The 20,772-nt window shown below is 33.4% G+C and overlaps 1 protein-coding gene across 2 annotated transcripts in view; it reads left to right on the forward strand.

Annotated features, from left to right (window-relative positions):
* Positions 1-20,772, forward strand: part of Nost (Nostrin) — a 51,248-nt gene that overhangs the window by 25,908 nt on the left and 4,568 nt on the right. For both annotated transcript variants that reach the window (XM_068771408.1, XM_068771407.1), the window contains exons 2-10: positions 8,901-9,102; positions 17,225-17,310; positions 18,105-18,248; positions 18,322-18,403; positions 18,486-18,616; positions 18,786-18,980; positions 19,053-19,188; positions 19,652-19,816; positions 20,596-20,748. In XM_068771408.1, the coding sequence (XP_068627509.1) occupies positions 8,983-9,102; positions 17,225-17,310; positions 18,105-18,248; positions 18,322-18,403; positions 18,486-18,616; positions 18,786-18,980; positions 19,053-19,188; positions 19,652-19,816; positions 20,596-20,748 (1,212 nt within the window). In that variant the 5' untranslated portion in view covers positions 8,901-8,982. The remainder of the gene's footprint in view (positions 1-8,900; positions 9,103-17,224; positions 17,311-18,104; positions 18,249-18,321; positions 18,404-18,485; positions 18,617-18,785; positions 18,981-19,052; positions 19,189-19,651; positions 19,817-20,595; positions 20,749-20,772) is intronic.

Here is a 20,772-nt window from a genome sequence, read left to right on the forward strand (position 1 = left end):
TGTTATTGATAAACTTAATAATAAAATATTTTTATATTTTCATAAATGTATCATTGTATTATTATTATTATTATATATATCATTAAAATAATGAGAAAGGAGACGGCAGAGGTTGTCCTGACCGGGATTGTAATTGAAGCTTCCCAAGGTGTGCGGTAAGTTTACCATATAGTGCTGCTCTACCGGAAATAATCGGAACTTCATTGTGTGTGCGTGCATGCCTATGCCTGTGTGCGTCTAACGTTTTACTGTTTTCATTATCTCATACTATTATATCACACACGGCATGGCGGGAGTGATTGTAATGTAACTACGTTTTAGTTACTAAATCACACTTTTTATTGTATAGGCAATTTTTATTGTATATTCAACTTCTTGTTTTTAGTCCAGATAGATCAGGAAAATGTTTATAACGGATTATAAATGCAGTTTCGATTTTGCAATCGATTTTTAATCACGAGGGAAAATAGTAAATTAGCATCGTTTGATATTAATATACACATTATGAATTTTAATTTTATGTTTCTTTAGATTGGCTTACGCATGTTTATTAGAGCTGACTTTTAAAGTCATTAGCATTTTCGTATTTCTATAACGATTAAGAGATAGATACGACACTAAAGTAAAAATTAAAATTAAATTGATATTTGAACATATGTACTTAATACTTTAATAGAAACCTGATAAATTTTACAGTATATTCTTTTATAGAATAAAAGCAGATTCACGAGAATTTTATTGAAAAAGATATTAATATACTTTAATGAAAATATTACATAATAACTTAATGGTAAACTACAGGACGAATACAAAACTGACCTCAAACGTTTGACATCTAGGGACTAGTGTTTTGTGTGATATGCATGGAAAAATAAAACTGATGTTTTTACTGTTTTCCTCGCGATTTTTCCTTATTTATTACTCCAGTACTTTGACGAATGTATGAAAAAAATAATTTATTTACCTTTCGTATATATTTATTATATGTAGTATGATGTTACGAAACAGTGTTTATATAGCTAGATTGGGTTTTTTTAACACGTCGCAAATGCCGATGTTTAGCTGCGGCGACGAACGACGACATCACCATGGCGGTCGGCCGTTAGTGAAAGTGGCCGAATCGATCAACGGAGGTATCAATCTGCAACACTTTCGTTGCTTTGAATCGATTGTCATTCGGAACTTGATCCTCGTCGCTGATTTCCCTACCGCCGTGCGAGTGTTGTGTTAGTAATGACAAATATTAAAATACTTTACTTTACACGTATATTTCATCACACAAATGTGCACATATAATTACATTATGTGACAAACGACGCTTTCATGCAATACCGACTTTGATTTAGATAATTCTCTTACAAAATTATTGTTAATATCTATATAATACAGTGATAATAAAATTAAAGTAACTCTTTCATAAAAGAAACAGATAAAATAGTGCTCGTGTATCTTTAAAATAATTATTAAAAAATGAATCTTTAATTATAAGGTTAACGGAACTGGATTCCTTGCTGCCTTTTGTTATTCGTTTCAATAACATTGATAAGAAATCGGCGAACTTCAATCAAACGCAATTATTGACAATTTGATTTATTCTTAAATATAAGAATAAACTGATTGATCACGATATGTCTGGAACAATAAGACAGATATATATTTGATACTTATTAGGTAGGATATTCCTTTCGACGAGTAGAGGTGAGTTAAAAATTGTGCTTAAACGAAATTCTACCCACAAGGGTGTTTATGGGACCGTCATTACATTTCCGAAGCAAGCGGGAGACAGTTGTTAATAGAGTAATTCATTAGCTATTTCAATTAACGGATAGTAAAAAATACTTCATTAAACTTGATAATATAATTATAGGATTAAATGCATGTTAAAATTATTTTATACTATTTATTATTAAAGATGAAAGACTTCAATTACTTTAGTCAAAGGAAACCGACATATAACTTCCTGGCTGCGATTTGAAAGGAAGGAAGTAACAATATTTTGTTAATGTTGGTATTACTTTAATTATTTGAAACAAGGTCATTTTGTCAAATAATTGCATGAATATTATTATTCTTTTTGAATTTATTAGCGTTCTTTTTAATTTGTTCTATTTAAGAAAAATATAAATAACTTTACGAAGTTTGAATACATAAATATTTAGCAAAGTTATTTTTTTGTCCGTGGAACATTTGTTTGTAATTACTAAATTCGTCTCAGCGGGTTCGAGGCAGTATGTCTCTGAGGGCTCCTAGCCTAAGATTTTTTATAAGATAGCGAAGGTCGACGGCTCCTGAGGGAGCCCCGGTTTAAGCTGCTACATACCACCGTTTCGCCGAACTGGGAGACCGCCAAGTCCTTAGATCGCTGCGGTAGACGATTCAGATTCAGACTAGGCCCAAGGATACCCGCGACAGAACCTCGGCTTGGGCTGTCACTTGTCGATAATACTTGTTAAGCATTTCCACACAAGGTCGACAAGACAGTCGAACCTCGACTTGGTCAGTTGCTATTGCCTGGCTACTTCCACTTCGGAAAGCGTTACCGACAGCAGAAAAACCGGTAGAAATTCTAACAACGCTTCTGTGTATGATCGACTGAAAAACTCTTGTGCGTCTTGTTAATCGCCCTAAAATCTCTAGTTTAACCGCTTACAAAAACCAAGCGACGATTAGGACTTCTGCGAACATTACAGGAGATTATTGAGTATATAATTAGTGATACCATCTTATCTCTCTTTTTAACATTAAACACAATCAGAGATCATATTACACATATACTTTATTCTTTTTTAAATATGAGCGCTGCCAATCGTTTTTTTCCTTCTGCTCTTGTATTAAACAATCCTAATGTGTTTTGTGTCCAATGGACAAAAAAACAAAGATATGTTTTACAACTAGTTCTATACCCACATTTACTTTTTTATGAGCTATGTATAAATAGGGTAAAACCAACTTCCAAGCAGTTGAGGCGGCGAATAATCGCAGTTTATACTGTTATAGTTAAGCGTGTATTTGCCATATAAAATATATATATATATATATATATATATATATATATATATATATATATATATTCATTCCATTACTGCCATTGTGTGGTCATAGTAGTGGACATAGTAGTAGTGTGGTCATTATGCTCAGAATTTCTCTACGAAACCGTATCAAGATTGAGAAGTGGCAACGTGTGTGCAAACTATACTTTGTGCATACATTATTCCCGGCCGCAACCAACCGCTGATGTTTTTTATCATTCATGATGATGATAAAAATATTACGTTAACGTGTATTTTGCGACTGTGATAAATTGTGATATTATTTTTAATATTCGCGATATAGGATTGTTCGCACTTATTCGATAAATAAATTTAAAGTTACCTACATTAAACTCCCCTTAGAAAATTTAGCTAAAACCATTACGATCATCAATCAAATGATCATCGAGATTCCTATTAAGGTTTCTAAAAATTGATTAAAGATCTCCACACATAATAAAAAAACCACAAAAGGTCCTAGGTTTTTGCAATAAAAATGATGTCGAAATAGGTCGCGATGTGCGTAAAATGTTTAATTTTTTGCCTGTCCTCGTTGACAGGTATGAAAGCAATAAAACAAAAAGTATATTTCCACAATTATTTTCTTCTTTTGTAACTATTATGTTCTTGCTTCTTAACAAGGTTAAAAACGAATAATTAAAAAAACCAGACATATCTTTTAAATTAACATACTTTGTCTTAAATACAATGTTAAAAAAGTTTAATAGTATTTGTAAATATGAAACCGAGTACTCTCCTGTAAATATTCAATAGGACCTTCAATCACCTTCCGACGACCTGAAGGTGTAATGTCCACCTTGATGGTGTACATCGCATAATAAGTTTTCACGTACTTCACCACAATATCCGTCCATAGTGCGGTGTTTTGCGTTTAGATCAATAAATGGGTAATTCCATTTTGTAGTAATTGTCAAAATTGGAGTGGTTCTTCTGCACAAATACAAGTTCACAGTACGATAACATACACAGTCACTACTAATAAAATTTATACAAATACTTAAGAATTAACCCAAAAATAATAAACATAGATTATTTCAGCAAACACTTCGCTGGTTAGGTTTTCCTTTAACATAGAAGGACTACGTGTTTTTCACATATTACAATAGCGAGCTAATCTTCTACATCAGTTTGGTAAATTATCCCTCCGATGTCGCTGTAAACTTCTCCATTTTTATTGTACGCTAACATTATATGCCAAAGACTCCGCAACAGAGTTTTTAGTTTTTTTTTTTCAAAACAGCTATGACGTTTATATTTTGAACTTCGGTTTTAACATTTCTTTTGCTTTGACTAGCTACTAAGAATGGTGTTTGTGGCAGGCCAACATATATGGAGAAATATATGGATTGGACAGTCTGTTTTGGAATATTCTTGCTAGTAAGGTCAAGGTTAACACGAAAACATAAGACATGGAAAAATGAATGTATTATAATATGGATTTTGCGCTCGTAGGGAATCAATTTTCAAAAGTAACAACGCAATACAGTAGCTGCGTTTTCAATTAACGTGCAACAGTCGCTTCCCGGTTATAACTTTTGTTCCAATGGACACAGGTTGTATAGTTTGATTGGCAAAGACAATTCGGGCGACTGCGCAATGGTTGGGCCACGCAGCGGCCTGCTCACATTTCTCGTACAGCTTATGAAACCGATCTATAGACCAACCGGTGTTGGTTACACAGATGTCATAATCTCGCGATTGCTATCGCCGTTAAATTTGTAGTTTACTTACGTATGTGCAGTTTTAGTTAAAATGTATAAACCGTATTTCGTATGTTCAAAAAAAATTGTAAAAACTTTATAAGGAGCTGTTCACAACATAGGTCAACTGAAACTTTATTTTTATAAACTCCTAACATCGTTACTGCCACGTTACACATTCTGCGACGAAGAAACATTACGATTTCATAGATCCCCCTCGCCCCTTTTACAGAGGAAATGTATTTTATGAATGGCCGTTGAAGACCATGTTTTACTAATTATTTTCAAAAAACATACCAGCATCTATATTAAAGTTTCATGCATCTGAATCAATAGCATATTTTTGACTGCAATAGACATGGTCAGCACAGGTCGTATCTTTTGACAATGACAACAGTATTCTCTTAAGTTGCTTTTAAATGGGGGGGGGGGGGGGAGTCTGTGACGAATCATGTCTGTCGAAGTTTTACCGGCGTTGTTTCTAAGATGTGTCTCGATCTGATCACGGAGCTCGCAGTCAAGGTTGTGAAGTCTCTTCATATGTGATTTGCTAATTTGCTAATTAGTGAGATCAACTTTTACAAGTAACTTTGTAATGACGAATACTGGTTTCTTTATCCTTCATATTTAGGTGACCGCATGCACAAGTTACACATACACACAGTTACTTTCGAAGGACAAAACGTTCGAAAATATAATTAAATTTGACTAAACAATTTTGTAGGCTTTATAAATTAAAAAATGTTTTCGAGGCAGATTCATTTTTCTATTTTACTCGATTCAGTTTTTAATGCTGTCATTTATTGAGAAATTTGAATATAGAGCGACATTCAAAATCATATCGCAACAACTCGCCTGTCTTGTAAGTTTTTTTTTAACAAAACTTCATTTATATTGTTACTTTTCATTTGGTCATTAGACTATTCCTAAAAATTATTCTAAATAGTTCCCAACATCGCTTTCTATGTTATCGTTTTGGCCGGAGACTCGAGTAACTTGTATAATTCCTAAAATAAGAAAATTCCTTCAGAAGACAACTTAAATTTTATGCTCCAACGAACATTGATTAGATTGCACCACAGTCCTCTCTATTGTTATTTGACTGAGAAATATTTCAATTTTTATTTGTTTTCTCTTTTATAAAGTATGTACATTAAAAGCGCTATTATTACCATAATTTCTTGAGACATAAGAAGGTACGCTTCGGTAGTATGGAAATTTTCCTGATTACGTTGCTCTAAAGCGAAACACATATTTTTTTATTTCTCGATAACATTTGCTATTTAAAGTTACCTAGGTAGATAGCCTCTTTAAATATTGAACTTCTTTTAGGTGCAATTCAAGTAATCGTTAAACAATATTTCACAATTCGTCACAATCGCTAGCCAACAACTAATATTTTCCTTCTGGAATTGTCTAAGTTTCTATTTAATTCTCGGCTATAATACGAAGCTATTTAACACGAAGGCGATAAAGCCAGTACCATATCTCATTTCTACAATCATTTCGTACCCATGCAGCATAGATATACACATAAATGTAGAATGCGCGGTTTTTGCTATCACGTTTTTAGGATTTTAAAGTTTGAATTTTTCAATTATGTGTATATTTCAAATAAGTTCTTTCTTTCTAGCTCACAACCTTATTAAGAAGCTTACCAAGGAAACACAGAAATATACTGAAAAAAAAAGATGATGTATTAAATCTGTCAACATAAACCATTGCATTTCGTTCATACTTTATTTATGAAATATTCAATTAACCGAAACATTTGTATCTTAACATTAATTTTTAACTGTAAGTTAATGTGTGCAAAAGTAAACTTCACTTAATATGGATTCTAGTTGCCAATTGAAGCCAAAGACTTGAGCTTGCTTAAAAATTACAGATTCAGAAGCTAAGAATGAAGTTTATTCTAATATTTATTCTGAAATTATCTATTATTCTAATATTATCTGTTCTAATATTCTAACATTTACAATTTAGGAGTCATTTAATATAATAAAATTTCAAAAAATAATTACAATTTATAATATAATTAATTACAGAACGTAATGCGCAAAAATATTGTGAAGCAATATTTGCATAGATCATATTTATAAGTCATTCTTTCGTAGATAGGACTAAGAGATCAAAATTATAATCAATAGGATTTGATTAAAAAAACAATAAATCATTGTAGTTAGGATCAAAATGGCATTGAGAAGAAAAAACCGTGAATAACAGATATGTACTCGTATATGAATACTCATTTGTCATGGCCTTGAGGCAAGGCCGCAAACTCGTGTTATTTAAATGAAAGTAAATACGAATCGGTAATTGTAGTCAAGTACCAAAGCCCTTAATAAAGTATTTTGATTTTTATTCTATCGTAAAATACCAAAGTCGTTGCAAAATAAAATTATAATTTCTCACTAAAACAATTATCCAACCAAGTCTCGCTACAATGCGATAATGTTGATAAAAATACAAGAAGATTTTTCATTAAAAGAATTCAGAATAGATATGGAGTAGTCAATGACATAAAAATTACGATGAATATTAACTAGTAAATAAGAATTTGAAACTCGCAAACTGTACCGTCAACAACCAACGGTCCTCTGTGTCGGTTATGTAACGGCCGGACGGCGCGGCCATGCAAATCTTCGACTGCCTGGCCGTGTTTCAACATTGCATTAAATGTCAATACGTACTTTATGTAATTGTTTTTAAAACAAAAACTTTGAGTACTTACCACAATGCCTTCATTTGTAATAATTTTAATAAAACAAACATCATTATATAAAAGTGAATTTGATTAAAGTACGGTTAAACTTATCAATGACACAACAGTTTTCATATAATTTCATCTTTCCGGTTTCGCGTGGTCCACGCTACCTTTTGTAGATGTAATTTCATAAAATCCATTTTTCGTAATTTTTTAAACATTTAAATTTTTTTCGAGTGTCTCCTCAACCCCTCTTGCGGGTACAATTTAATAAAATCCTTTTAAGACTCACCTGTACTCGGCTATAGGAATATTCCTATTAAATTTTGTCTTTAAGCCTTCTGGTTCTAATGATATGATGAGTCAGTCATTTATTTAAAAATAAGTGATATAACATAACATATGCAAAAGATACTTCACAAGCAGGGCATAGTCTTTATTAGGCTATTTTAATAATTTTGAATGATACTGTAGGTCAAAACTGACTACCAGCTCCTGGAGTATCTCATTGCCATGCTAACCTGGCTTACACCACCTAATTAATTTATTTAACCGTCCTGCTTTAAGGATTCTTGGTAGGTGCAGCCTGTGTCACAGCCTGTGCAACCTCTTCGAAAAAGAAACGCGAGTCCCAGCAGCAGTACACAAGCTAATTTTAAGCTTCTGTTTGCAAAATTTTAAATTTGAAGCGTATGTTCCGAAAAACGATGTAAACTGTACTGTATGTTTAAACCGTCTTATTACCCTATCTCTGGAACCATAAAGCTTAAAGACTTAAGGAATATTACTTTTAAGAGTAGATTTCAGCTAAGAACTGATTTTACAAAACTACACCAGCAGAGAGGGTTGAAAATACTACTTTCCTCATGCCTATTTCGCTAACGTAAAGGGTGGCGTTAAGTTCACGAAAAGATCATGTGGAAATTAGTATTTTAATATTTTCAATTTCTTAATAATTGTTTCGGTACACTATATTAATAGTTAACAAACAAATCAACGATATTTTACTGTGATCATTGTCAAAGACTACACGATTATTTATTACGATTTTAATGCTACCGCACCGCCAGAGCATAGCTTGGCATTAAAATCACCGGGTAGGTTCCCGGATAAGTACATCATAACAAAGGAAGCAACTTCGTAGTGATAAATGTGTATCATTTTACATTATGTTTATCAGCTATGAGAACATCGACTGAATTTGAGTCCAAAGTTGTTTTCGTGCAGTATAAATGATCTAATTTCATATTACAGCATTTAGAAAACCGACTCGGTGACTAAGAAATAGTTACGCATCAAAATCGGAAGTATGACGTGTCTTTTCTTAGTTCATCACAGTAGAGACTACATTCATAGCAGATGTTTAATTTTCGTCAACGAATACTCTTGAAAAAAAATATTTTTTTGGTACATTTGTTTAACTTTAACAATACTTTTTTCCAGGTCGTATAGCGGTAGCAGCAAAGAAAGCACAATCGGTAATGCAGCTTCCCATACGAGAGAAAAAGATGCTTCAAGAGTCACCATGAATAGGGAGAACGTTTCCACCAAAATAGCGGCTGGAATGGACCGATGGCAGAATACGCTAGAAGAAATGATTCATTTACGTTCTTCGAATAATCAAGCGTTCAAAGATAATTATTGGGTTAGTTTCCTATTTTCAATTATTTTCAAGTGACTTATAACTTATAAAGAAGGCGGAACTTCGCTGCGGAATTGAAGAAATGAGGAGATTCGCAGGAGAACCAAGGTCACCGACGTAGCTTGAAGAATTGCTTTCCCTAACCTTGGGACCGAATGATTCTCGTGTTCCGACCACGAGGCGGTAGACATGGCGTGCTTAAGCCCTCCTCTAGGTGGATCAACGAAATACCCAAGGTCGCAGGAAGTCGCTGGAGGCGGGCAGCGCAGCACGGGTCATGGCGTATATATATATATATATATATATATTACGCGAATATATATATATATATATATATTCGCACACAGTAACCTCCGGATCAACCAAACATTACAAGTTTTGATTTTATTATTCTTTACATTTAATGAGGATAAAAAAAATACAAAAAGTTTTACTATATCTCTTTTCGAAGACAGGTCTACTTTTCTTTAAATATTTTATTAAATTGGACGTCATAACTAGTGGGTATGTGTTCTGTTAAAATGGAATTGATACGTATTTTTTTCTATTTTATTTAATTATTGAAATAAAAGTGTAGTTACTGCGTAAAGGGTTGAACTATCTTAAAACTGATAATTCTACCACAATTAAAGCGAACAGAAGATTAGTATTATAAAATACAGTTAAAAAATTTCTCATATTACATGATGTTTTTCTAAAGAGTTAAGTAAAAATACAATTAAATTCATCGTTGTTCACAAGAGCATTGCGTCTTTGTGAGAGTGAAAGTGCCCCAGGTGTCTTAATTGAGATAATGTTTTACTAGATTCGCAAAAAATTTGGTGAAAGCAATGTTTCGCAATTGATAGGTTTGCAATGAGGACATCTCTCATGAAACTGAATAATATCATAAAGTTTTATGTTTCAGTAGTAATAATGTTTATTACATGTTTAGATGCTATTTAGACCAATTAAACAAATATACCTAGAAACTTTTTTATAACATGCGATAGATTCATTCGGCTTACTGACTAAAACCGATGTTAATATTTCGAAAAACTAATATCTTGATAAAAAAAATGTAATTTACAGGTGAGATTGTAGAGATGGCAACTATATTTTAGTGCTCAGGCAATATATTATTATTACAATAATAAATATTCATAACGGACTTTAGTAAGAACCATCGGTTTCACTTGAGAATAATTCAGGTTAATTCAAATTTTATAATTTTCAAATGTGCCAAAACTGCCGCGTTTACTATATGATATCCATTTAATCAGTAATAGACGATATTAAAGCCTTTTACTCTTACACAACATGTAATCTAAAATTTACTGTTTACATTATTAACGCACCTATCCCCAATAGTTTTACTGTCTTACCAGTACTATTATAAATATCAAAAATAATACAGAGACTGCAATTGGTGGACTTATAGAAAGACGCATTTAGGGCAGCTAAGATTCGTTATAGTACTCACCGAATTTACGTTAACTAGAAATTTTGTGCAAAACGTATATCCCAAATCTTTTTTAACTATGTTCGTTTTGGTACCTTCACCTAAAATATGTGTCCATTTATGAATATAATTAGGTTTTTATGTAAATAAGTTCTACCTAATACTGTTTTTTTTCTAAATATAATTGTTAAATGTTGCTTTATGTTTTTCCTCGTCACATTACATTCGGCGTTTCTCGCTGCCCTCAAAGCGGAATTTAAATAAATTCCCCTCTTCGTTTCTACGCTACGATACTCTTCCCACATCGGGCCCCCATCTGGCGCGATGCACCACACTCATCACTTTCGTACTCACTACACCGGCGGCCGCGTCCGGCGCGCCCGGGTTCAAGCGAGTGTGGTCAGAAGAGGCCCGTATTGCTCCCGACCACCGAGTTGTCCTCACCTCGCTAGCCTTCACTACACTTCAGTCACAACACTACACATACACGGGTATAGTCTCTCTTAGTGCATGCGTTATCGTTGTAACAATTTCCAGAGTAAAGTTTTTAGCTTACGGATCTCTGTTTCCGTGAGCTCAATTTCATATGAGAAGCTGCACAAAGCCTAAAGTGGCTAACAGCGTAACATCATACACATCGCATAGTTGTCACATTCTGTTAATGAATTTACAAATTTATATTACACCTTTACCAACGTGGAGATTATCAAAATTTGCCGTGAACCTCCAGAAATTTCTAAGGTTATTGCTTCGTAACTCGGACTCGTAATAAAAAAATACTTCTAAGCTGTAATAATAACATAATCTCAAGTAATATATAACTAAAGAAATAGTAAAATATGGAAGTCTTATAGTTATTTGGTATAAGAGATATATTACTACTATACTATTTGATTGCTATAAAGTATCCATCACATCACTCAAAGGGTTCAGTGCAGCAGAGAGAAAAGAGAAATCGCTCAATCATGTCGATTTCGCTTGTTTATATGTTACCGAATAAAAAACGTGGTTTACAACTATTCGAGCTATGCGGTGCCTACTTCCTGATAAATATACAAAAGTAGCAGATTGTTGCACGGCTTCGATTCGTTTTAAAGGTAAAATTTGCTGAACAGCGAACTATAACAAACGACACAGAATACAATCGTGCCCTAGAAAGATAATGTTTCCCTCGCAAATTCAGCTTCCGCCATGAAATACTTTTATTTATTTCCTGTTATTATAAACATATTCATTCGTGTTATTAGCAAGTGATCATTTAAAGTGACCATTTGTGTATGTCATGAGTAGACTAGCATTGTTAAAAGTTCGATTTAATAAAAACTCGAATCAAATTGAACTCTTCTATAAGGCGTCCATCAACTTATAGCTACCAGGTATCCAAACGCTCTCTGATCTGACAAGAGCTTACAATATAGTCAGACAGGTTTTTGTGTTCACATTTACAATATTATAATACAGTAGTTACAGAAATTCTTTTCCAAGTTCTATTATCGTTCAATCCTTAGCTCTTTAATAGGATTTTATGACAATTTTTGATTTAAATCTTCTTTATTACAAGATAATTTAGAGACATTCAATGGGAGTGTAATGTGAAATCGTAAACATTTTCGCACAAAAGATTTACTAATTTTAATTTTAATATCCAATGCTACATTGTACCTTTTATCGTATCAAGCTCGAATAAATAAATTTCTATACCTGAAGACTAGTTGTACATTTGATCGCAAATGTTCTATAAGTCCACGTATATCCTTACTCATGAATCAAGTTTTATTCACAGAAATATAATAAGGAGATAACTTTCTTTACGAGTTACCAGCGGTGTGTCATTTCTAACAATTGACGACTTTTATATTTGCGTTGTATGTTTCAATATTTAATTTAGTTTTTTTTAATAATAACGTATCGTTAATATATTTGGTTTATTTTTTATTTATGAATATCACTATAAAGTTAAAACAATCAAGATAGATTTTTAACTAAGATTTCTGGTATTTGATCAATTTGTGCACTTTCATTTTCGTCTGTTTATTTTATACTTTTAAATTTCGAAATTGTGCTGACAGTTTCGTAATGGCAGTGCGCACTTCCCGAGAGGGCGGAAACGTGGAACCGTAACCATTCAACTCATGCGCGTGCCATTTGAAATCGGCCCAAGTGTTAATATAAATCATTAAAATATATACTCTAAGTTAAACACATACAATTCAATATTCATTGCAGGGAAAGTAAGGATGTGAAGAAAGCTATAGGTTGTTGAGTTGAACTATTCGTATTGATGGTATCTTTTAATCTGTTTACGTTTACCGTTGTGGTGTTCTGCGTGACCGGCAGGTAAAGGTAAAACTGAATGAACACTGTACATACATATCGACTAGAACTGTCTGTTATCGCAAAGGGTGACAAACAATCCGTAGTTAACCTAAAATTTCACAGTATAAAATAATCTCGTTTAAATAATTTCATAGATTTACACATAGTGTTAAATACATTATAATTTTTTCACATATATATTATTATTTTTAGATATAATCTTTGTATATTCTGGTGGGCGTATGTCAGACAGTGGACGCTTTACGACTACGAATCTTACGAAAATTATTCGCACGTGAAGTGTGTTTCTTTATTGTGTTTTTTTTTGTTAGACCAAACATTAATGTGTTTAAGTATGGAGCCAAAGTAATTAATGGCTATTATGATATAAAACTGTATATATATAGCAGATTTATTTAGAATAATTTTCCGTATAAAGCAGCCTGTTCATTTAACGTATTTTTTTTTATTTTAATTTAACTTAAATGTTAATTTTTTCCTTAATAATACATATAATCAAGGCCAACTATCATTTTAGATGCAGTTTAGCACTAGCGTCATAAATAATTAACGAGAAAAAACGTTTTACATTAGATTTCTTACAATAATAGCAATAAGAAAAACAGAAATCTTGTTTTATTAAAAGAAGTCCATTGCGTGTAATTAAATACACGCTACGAATACATTTAGCTTCGAGCAATGCAGAAATGATTCTTTAATAATCGTTTGGAAGGTCGACTTCGCCGACATTACGAATATTTCTTAAAAACCTCTGCATTCAGAAGTCAATCGTTTTGCTCTTAGTCACGTTTCATGAGGTAAACATTATAAGATTAAAAGAAGTCACTTTCTATTTATTTATTCGTTGACATTATTAGCCATATTGTTGCACGTCATGATAAGAATGCCAGAAGAGCCCAATTACATAGAAACTTAAAACATATTTAACCCTCCTTCAAACGCATTCAACTTACGAGACACAAGCTACGATGGTCTAATCTCCGACATGACTTTTTTGTCATTACATGCAACCGCACCAATTCCTTCTCTAACTTTATTAGCTTAAAAAAGTCTTCGCACTATAAAAGGTTTTTTTTTTTTACAAGTTTTTGTTCAGTAAACTTAAATTTATGTATGTAAGTATGTATTAATTTATTAAAACACATTAAATGGGAGTGTATAGTAACACTGTACACAACTGCTCACAAATTAATTTATAATTTTATAAAGCTTAGAGAAATGTATATATAATAAGCATTTCTTTAGTAGTCTAGTGCAAACTTCACGTATCGCTATTTTTATCTGTTTTTTATTAATATAATGGAATAGGCGTTTAGTCTTCCATCTCACCTGATGCAAAGTGTACATGAAGACGAAGGTGATACACGCCCATCCAAAAGAACCTTGTTCACTCTACTCTTGAAGGCTCCAGAGTTCAACTTATCTGGAAAAATAGATCCAGGCAGGTCGTTCCAAATCTTGGCGACTCTCACCAAAAACGAGCTGTCAAACCGATTAGTTCCACTTTTGGGTATGTCAACAACGTATCAATGAAACCTTTGCCTGCGCCTAGTAATCTGAGTTAGTTATAGTTATGTTCTTATCCACACACACTAGACCATCATGTACATATACATAGATTATGTACCGTCACATTTTCTGTACCATAGTTTTGGACAATCTTTTATCACGTAAAAAGTTTAAGTGTAATGATAAACTAGTAAAGTGATTTTACGAATAGCTCTTATAACATGTAATGAAAGCATTAGAACCAGGAAACGCCTTTGTAATGTAATTAATTTCAAAATTAACTGTAGGTGAACATTACTCTAAAAATAGAATCTCCGTTTGCTCATCCTGATATTCCAACATTAAACAATTGTACAAAAAAGAATTAATGAACAAGATTATTTAATATAAAGTAGGTTATAACCTTAGAGAATTCCTACGTAGTGAAATATTTATTTACATAGTTAAAATAAAAAGATAAGTGAAAAAAAAGGTTGTTTACAACTTCAAGGATGTCGTAGTTTACGGGCCGAAAACCGTTTTTTTTTATTTCAACGTGCATCCGTACGTCACAGTTTTTAATATACATAAGAAATTTTTGCCTATGTACTGACTCATCACGATATGTCTGAAACCATATGGCTTACGAGATTTGAAAATTAGAAGAAATTTTATTTTTGCCGTTAAAAGTCACCTGAGAACGGATTTAATGAAATTCCTTTCGCAAAACAGGTTGAAATAGCCTTTATTAAAAATAATGCATATTTTCAATATATTACTTAGAATAAATAAAACCAGTTGCTAGTTAATTTTTTTCGGAACCCCAGAAATTACCAAGAATGGATATCATAAAATCATCAGAAAAAAACAGAACGAGCCACTCTAAGCGGGCGGGGGACATTTTTTTTTTGGACCAGACTCTCACTGCTGCCCAAATGGCATTAGCTGATTCCGGGCGTTTTAATTTTGTATCGCCTCCGATTTTGGAGGCTACTTGTTCCCCTGTCTCTTATACTATGACAGACTTGTGGCAGCCACTGCATCTGCGACACTCACTATAGGACAAGACGCTACACCCGCTCCCTAACCGCGAACAGCGTGGGCGTACCTGGAGAAGATTGGGATACTGTCTTGATTCGCCCAGTAGCCCACGCTGCCATCCTAAGCCGCAAACATAACAACGGCCCTATTCACCTCTACTCGGGTAGAGCTGTTTGCTACGAGCGAACGCCATCATGCAACTGGAGTGTGACTCTCCGGGCATAAATTTTTAATAGGTTCACAGACCCTACAGTTCCGTGAACCCAGTACAGAAGCTGTAACCAAGTAGCAGTGACTTGTATTTCTAAATAAGTTTTTCAGGTTTTTGTTTATTTTGCGTTCTTAACCATCTCAATCTCTTTCGCTCCTCTCCTCTTGCATCCTTCATGATTTATTTTACTCTCGTGGTTTTTATTTACATTTTATTTGCATACATTTTATTATGTTTATTTTTGTTATTTTTTATTTTATTTTATAAATATTTGTTTCCTCCTTCATTTTTAAATTTAAGTACAGATTTAAGAAGAAGAAGATTCTTCTTCTTCTTCCTCACTTTCCACCTTCACTCGCCAACCGTATCCAGCCGCTTGACGAATGAAACTAAGCACTCCTAACTCCCGGGTAGCCTTTTACTCTTTATGGCCGCATCCTTGGCCAGCTGATTCGTACTGGACGAAGGCTGCCTTTCAGGACGACATCTAGATAGCGGGTTTGAGCCACCCATGACAATTAACTGTCCACGAGTGTGATCAGAGCTGGTGGAGGAAAGCTGGTAGTCATATATATACTTTTATACTGATTCATAACCCTCAAAATAATATAGATTTTTTTCGATTGTACAAAACTTTAAAGAAATTTATACTTTGCTACAGTAAACGAATTCAGAGACAGTGTAATGAACTTAAAGAGGTATAAATACGTATTTGTGAATGAGTATCACATTTATGTTCATGTAGACCTAGCTGGTATCCCAGGTCTCTCAGAGCGCAATGGAGAGGGCTATGTTCGAATCTCGCTGCGTGATCGATTCCGAATAGAGATCTGCAAAAGGACCAAGGTCACCAACGCAGCATGAAGAATTACTTATCTAAAGGACGCGACGCGAGCAGGATCTCCACTAGATGCACTAACAGCATAATTAAAGTCACGATCCTTGGGCCTTGTAGAGGGCGCCTACCTACTGATATATATTAAATAATAAAAACAACCATTTTTTATAATAAAAGTAAAAACGTGTACTTATTTAAAACATGAACAAATGTAATGCCTATCGAAAACATGAATAGTTACAATTTATCCAGTTCCAAGCTCTGTTTACGTTTTGTTACAAAACACTAAAAGGTCACGTCCTGTGATTATAATAAACTTAAATTACATGACACGCATGTCATTGTCACGTAATATCTACTGTTTCCACGAAAATTTCACTTTATTAGATACATTCGGCAGAATCAACTTGTTAAGGTACGTTCTTTTAAATACTTAAGAATAGAATTACGTGACTGACTATAATTCTACTTCACTGAAAAAACGCCATCATAATTTCAGCCGAAAAACATCTGTCTACTATTGGACATAGTCTTCTCCCATAGGTACCGTCACTTGACTTAACAAGGTCGTCTATCCACCTTATAGGTATCCTGGATAGTTCCCGGATAGTTCTTCGTTGGCGCTTGCTGCTTTAGCGGCCATATGTACATTAATATATAAGAATATAATGTATGTACTTATTCTTATATTAATGTACATATAATGTATATGTAATGTATATGTACATTAATATAAGAATAAGTAAACATTTCTTTTTTTTATTTCAAGGCACAAAATGGCTTCGATGAACTTCGCCGCTACGTAAAACAAGGCAGTGATTTTAGTAAAGAACTCGCGACTATACTTCAGGAAAGGTAAGATAAGATAATAAGATACAGTCAATTCGGTGTAATGTTGGATTTCATATTTCAAAACTTTTATGATTTAGTAGAAAAAGACTGAATGTCACTAGATAAACTCTAATTTTGTTTATAATAATGTCTACATAAAAACAGAAATAATTCCATCAACATTTACTAATACGTTTTAAATGTTACACATAATTTTTAAATTCTAATACAATTGTAAAGTGCAACATTAACCAGGCGCCAGTCGATAAAGCCAGTTTTCTCACACGTGGCGACAAGTGAACGCAATAGATAAGCTACATTATCAGGGTTTCTTTGTAACGTTTACTTTCCACCAGCGGAGCGATAAAACAATGCCTTATTGTTTATGACTCAATAGTTTGCCTCCGCGAAGAATCTGGTCATTAAAACGACCATTTGTTTTGTTTTAATTACGCATTCTGCTGTTCCCGCTACAAAAAGTAGCTGGATATACGTATAGTTATGAGTTGCATATTCATTTACATACATTTGATATTCTAAAGTATTGTGTTTTATAAACTAATAACAAAAAATACTTAACAATACAAAAATAAAGTAACATTAATAATTATTTATAAATTTATATACTTGCATAGATAAATCTCTTAATCGACGAAACAACGAAACTGTAATGTGTTTTAATTACGTAGACATGTTGTTTCTTTATAATTATGAACAAGAATTAGTGCTGTGGATAGGAAACTACTTTTCTAATTACGTACGTTAAATATTACTTTTAAGGTAATTATTTATTATTTTATTTATTTCATTTGCATAAGGGTTGAAGCAGAAAATTACTACTCAAAATGCCTCGCTAAGCTGGGAACGAAGTTAAGTAAAGCATGCAAAGAAAGTGTCGGCTCGTGCACAGAAGCATGGAAACATGTCGCCAATGAAATGGAAAAGAGATCAGAAATTCATAGGTAAAATTTCGATCGTTTTATCACTGAACAAATTAATCAAACAACAATTTATTAAAATGTATCAATGTTACAGAAATTACTCCAGCGCAATGTCAGAGGAGTTAGTAAAACCGATGAAACATATTATTGAAAATCAATTAAAGTTAAGAAAAAAGGTGATTATGTTACACGTCATATGTATTTATATATCTAGGATGTAGTATTGCATGTAAATAAAATGTTACATGGTGATTATAGATCGAAGGGAGCGTAGATAAAACGACACGAAGCCTCGCTGACTGGAGAACAGCAGAAGCCAAATCGAAAAGACAATCACACGCCGCGGCGAGAGAGAACGAGAAACTTCAAGACGCCGTTCTGGATATTAGGTCTGATTAATTGTAATACCTCTCATAATTACTCACTTGCCGTGCTGTCTGTTAGAAATAACAAATAAGATTTGCGATGCGATTAATGCGAGTTTTGCTATGCGTCTGCCACGCGATTTATTATAGGGGCTCTAAGGTCGAATCATTAGGAAAATTCCATTTGTTGCAGTCGTATTTCTCGCAGTTCAAGCGTAGGACACATACCGCACTCTATACTGAGCGCGGCCCGAGCGGAGCGCTTATCTAACAGCACGAGCGAGCGAGACGCTGCCAAATTACAAGTCAAGAAGAGGAAAACCGAAGACGCTGTTAAAAAGGCTGAAGTCGAGTACTACAATGTCTGTGTCCAAGCGGAACGGGCGAGGTAGTTGTTACTCGATTTGTATTAATACAAACGATACGTCTGAATAAGCATTTACAATTCGCTATTGTACAGGTTGGAATGGGAGACGAGTGTCGTGAAAGGCGCCGGAATGTTGGAATCTCTCGAAGAAGAGAGACTCGCTCAACTGAAAAGTTCCGCAGATTGCTATTTGAGATTAACAGCGGCGGTGGCGCCGCAACTAGCAGAGGTAAGTTCGCAATTTTTACTGTTATTCATCCGTACACATACACCATACGCCGTACACAATGTATAAACTCTCCCATATGTCTCTAAATTACCATGTCATAAATTTGTGAAATATTTAACAGATTTAAAAAAAATACTCTTATAGTGCGAGGGATTTTCAGTTTGGTAATGGACATCAGATTGAATTGGATATTAAAGAGACCACAGAAGAGTCACTGTAAATGATTATATTTGGATAATAATATGAACGAAGAAATAAATGAATAAGTACCTTCTTTTTACCTTTAATATACAGTTCATGATAAGAGAACAGGCTTAAAAATACTTCTGAATAGATGTTTTTATTCATATTGTATGAATAAATGAAAAAAAGTTAAAGATAGCATATTGTAGAACGAGTGACGTATCAAATACATTTTTTTTAATCACGTGTGAACATTGTTATGTAAATGTTTTGTTGACAGGCAACTAACGCTTTAGTGGGTCCAATAAAAAACGCCAATGCTAATGTCGACATGAGAGTCGTGCGTGGTGTGAGATCGTCGCCGGCCGGCGCAAGCGAACAGCTTTTACCTGACTTTTACTGCGAACACACGACACTAGCCATGAATAAGGAACGCCGTAAACAAGTGCGTGAAAGCATAAATAAAATAAAACATTTAAGTTCAACTAAAAATAACATTCATTAAAAAAAATTATCCGCAGTTGGCTATCAAAATCTCGCATCGAGTCCACAAATCGTTTATAGTCGTTTATAGACAATTATTCGCAAATATAGAAGTGCAGTAGCACTTCTATATTTGCGAATAATTGTCCGTGTAACATTTTTAAATTATAGAACTAATTTTAAAGGATTATATCCCGATTTAAGTTTTTTTTTTCATTTAAAATTAGCGACAGCTAAAGAAATTTGCAGTCTATATACATAAATAAATTGCGCCCAACCAATGTACCATCGACTTAGGAAACCGTAATTAAAATATTTAATCCCGAAGCCTAACAATAATGCCATATTCCAAAATACCGTTATCTCTTCCCGCGTAAATTCGACCAGGAATATTAATTAAAAGTGTTAAGGTGGCTCACTCCTACCCACCATAGCTGCTGTAAAACAGTCGAAACTTCCGTAACATATAAAAATTGTAAATGGTATTTAAACCGTTGAAAATTAGTTTAATTTTATATCTACGCATTTCATATCATATAACCCTACTTTTTATATAATTTCCACTTTAATAAGGAAGTAAACGCTTTAATTGTTAAAATATATTGATTTTAATCTATTTTAAATGTCTGTATCTAATTTGAGAATTTATAACAACAGTTAACTGTGGATAAATAGATATGTTTCATAATTTGATTTTATGTAAGATCACGAAGTAAAAAGATATTACGGACATATTTCCAGGCTTTGTTAAAGATTCTTCAGTTGGTGAAGCAAGATATAGACAGAGAAAGAAAATCCAAGCAGGGTTTGGAAAAGTTGTCTATGGCTATAAAGCAAACGCCCACTTTCGGCAATGACGATTCCCAACAAAACGTAGCTGATAAACTTTATCACGTAAGACAGTATTCTTGCTTGTTG

This window comes from Battus philenor, unplaced genomic scaffold (assembly GCF_028537555.1).
Source record: "Battus philenor isolate CCGP_79_NKW_IND1 unplaced genomic scaffold, ilBatPhil1.0.hap1 SCAF_1, whole genome shotgun sequence".
NCBI lineage: Eukaryota > Metazoa > Arthropoda > Insecta > Lepidoptera > Papilionidae > Battus > Battus philenor.